At 36.8% G+C, this 1,771-nt stretch overlaps 1 protein-coding gene across 1 annotated transcript; it reads left to right on the forward strand.

Annotated features, from left to right (window-relative positions):
* Positions 1–250: 250 nt before the first annotated feature.
* LOC145568555 (protein MIZU-KUSSEI 1-like) lies at positions 251–1,771 on the forward strand. Its single transcript, XM_081627979.1, has one exon. The coding sequence runs from the start codon at positions 410–412 to the stop codon at positions 1,298–1,300; it is 891 nt and encodes a 296-aa protein (XP_081484105.1). The 5' UTR covers positions 251–409; the 3' UTR covers positions 1,301–1,771.

Below are 1,771 nucleotides of genomic sequence, written 5' to 3' on the forward strand. Positions count from 1 at the left end.
TTTTAATAGTAGATCAACTATAAAATATGCTCCTCTTATCATTAGAATTTAGTACTATATCCCATGATTCAATTCAATTGTTGATCCTCATATATTCTCAAACCGGACTTCTTTTTTGGTGGGGGCAACTTTGGAATTTACTTTATGCTTTTTACACCACAAAAGCCCTCAAAGAGCCCCAAAGATGACTCACTCACTCACTCTTTACTCTTCTCTACTCTTTACTACTCCATATCAAAATAGTAGTAAATGCAACTCGATTTCCCCCACCACCCCAAAAACTTAAATTCAATTCCCTCACTATAACATTACTACTCTAGTAGTATCTTTATTATTCTTTTAGAATTCAATACCTTCTTTCTCTCTCTAACTTTCTCTCTCTAAAAAACCATTTTTACAAAAACCCCAAATGAAGACAACATCACCAACACCAACACCACCATCTACAACACCTCTCAAAATGTCCAAAGCCAACTTCCCTTGGTCATCATCAAGGAAAGTCCAAAATGATGATACTTTAGATAATAATCAAACTACCCTTAAAACAGAGGAAAACAGGGGAAAACAGGACACTATTAATAATCACCCTCTTAATGACATAATTAGTGATGATAATCACAAAAGTTTAGCATCTTCAACAGCTAGAAGGAGGAGGAAATTACAAGCTATTGCTGTTTCAAGAATAAGGTCAGTTCTTACTGCCCTTAACATCAACAAATCTTCACCTTCAACCTTCCCAAATTTAGGGTCATGCCCTAAAGTTATAGGAACTTTGTTTGGGTATAGAAAAGGTCATGTCCATTTTGTGTTTCAACGTGAACATAACTCCGCCCCTGTTTTTTTCATCGAGCTGGCAACCCAGATAACCCATCTCGTTAAGGAGATGGCATCTGGGTTGGTTCGTATCGCGCTCGAATGCGATAAAGAGGATCAACAAGAACAAGAGAAGTCACAAAAATTATCACAAGAGCATGAGAAGAGGAAGAAGGTGAGGAGGAAGAGATTGTTGGAAGAACAAGTTTGGAGGACTTATTGTAATGGAAAGAAATGTGGGTTTGCTAATAAAAGAGAAATTGGGCCTAATGAGGCTAAGATTTTAAAGGCTGTTGAGCCCATTTCAATGGGTGCAGGTGTTCTTCCTGGGTTTAACGGGTCCGGGTCGGGTTCGGAAGGCGAGCTCATGTATATGAGGGCCCAGTTTGAGAGGGTTGTAGGGTCTAGGGATTCTGAAGCTTTCTATATGATGAATCCTGATTGTCATGGTGCTCCTGAGCTTAGCATCTACTTGCTCCGAGTCTGAGAGCACGAGTACACTCGGGTGTATAATGGACACTCACGACAACCTCTCCTACTTGGAAAGACGAAAAAAAATGTTTATGTGAAAAGATTATTGTAAGTTGTAGTGTTACTAAATTTGTTAGGTTTTAAGAGGTTGTTAATAGGGTGGGGATTAGTAGAAGTCTAGTTAACAAGATGTTTTTTTTTTTTTTGTTAATTTATTTGTTTTTTGGGTTTGGGTATAAAAAAAAAAATTGGAGAAGTGGGTTTTTTTACTGTATTTTGTTAGCTTTTTGGGGGTGGAATGTAATGGTATACTAGGAAAAAAAAAAAAAAAAAGAAGGGAAATTGGTATATTATTGGCATGGTGGTCAATTTAACTCAATGTAAGATCGTTCATGCAATGCAACTCTCCAATTGGTATATTATATTATGAACATGGTCTTTTTGTATGCTTCATAGTTCTTACTGTAACAATTTTTCATAGTTTATA

Source organism: Chenopodium album, chromosome 11 (genome assembly GCF_948465745.1).
Source record: "Chenopodium album chromosome 11, dcCheAlbu1.1, whole genome shotgun sequence".
Classification (NCBI taxonomy): Eukaryota; Viridiplantae; Streptophyta; class Magnoliopsida; order Caryophyllales; family Amaranthaceae; genus Chenopodium; species Chenopodium album.

Bases quoted from the DNA above. Each gene is read 5' to 3' on its own strand.
- LOC145568555 (XM_081627979.1), top strand. From the start codon at position 410: ATGAAGACAACATCACCAACACCAACACCACCATCTACAACACCTCTC.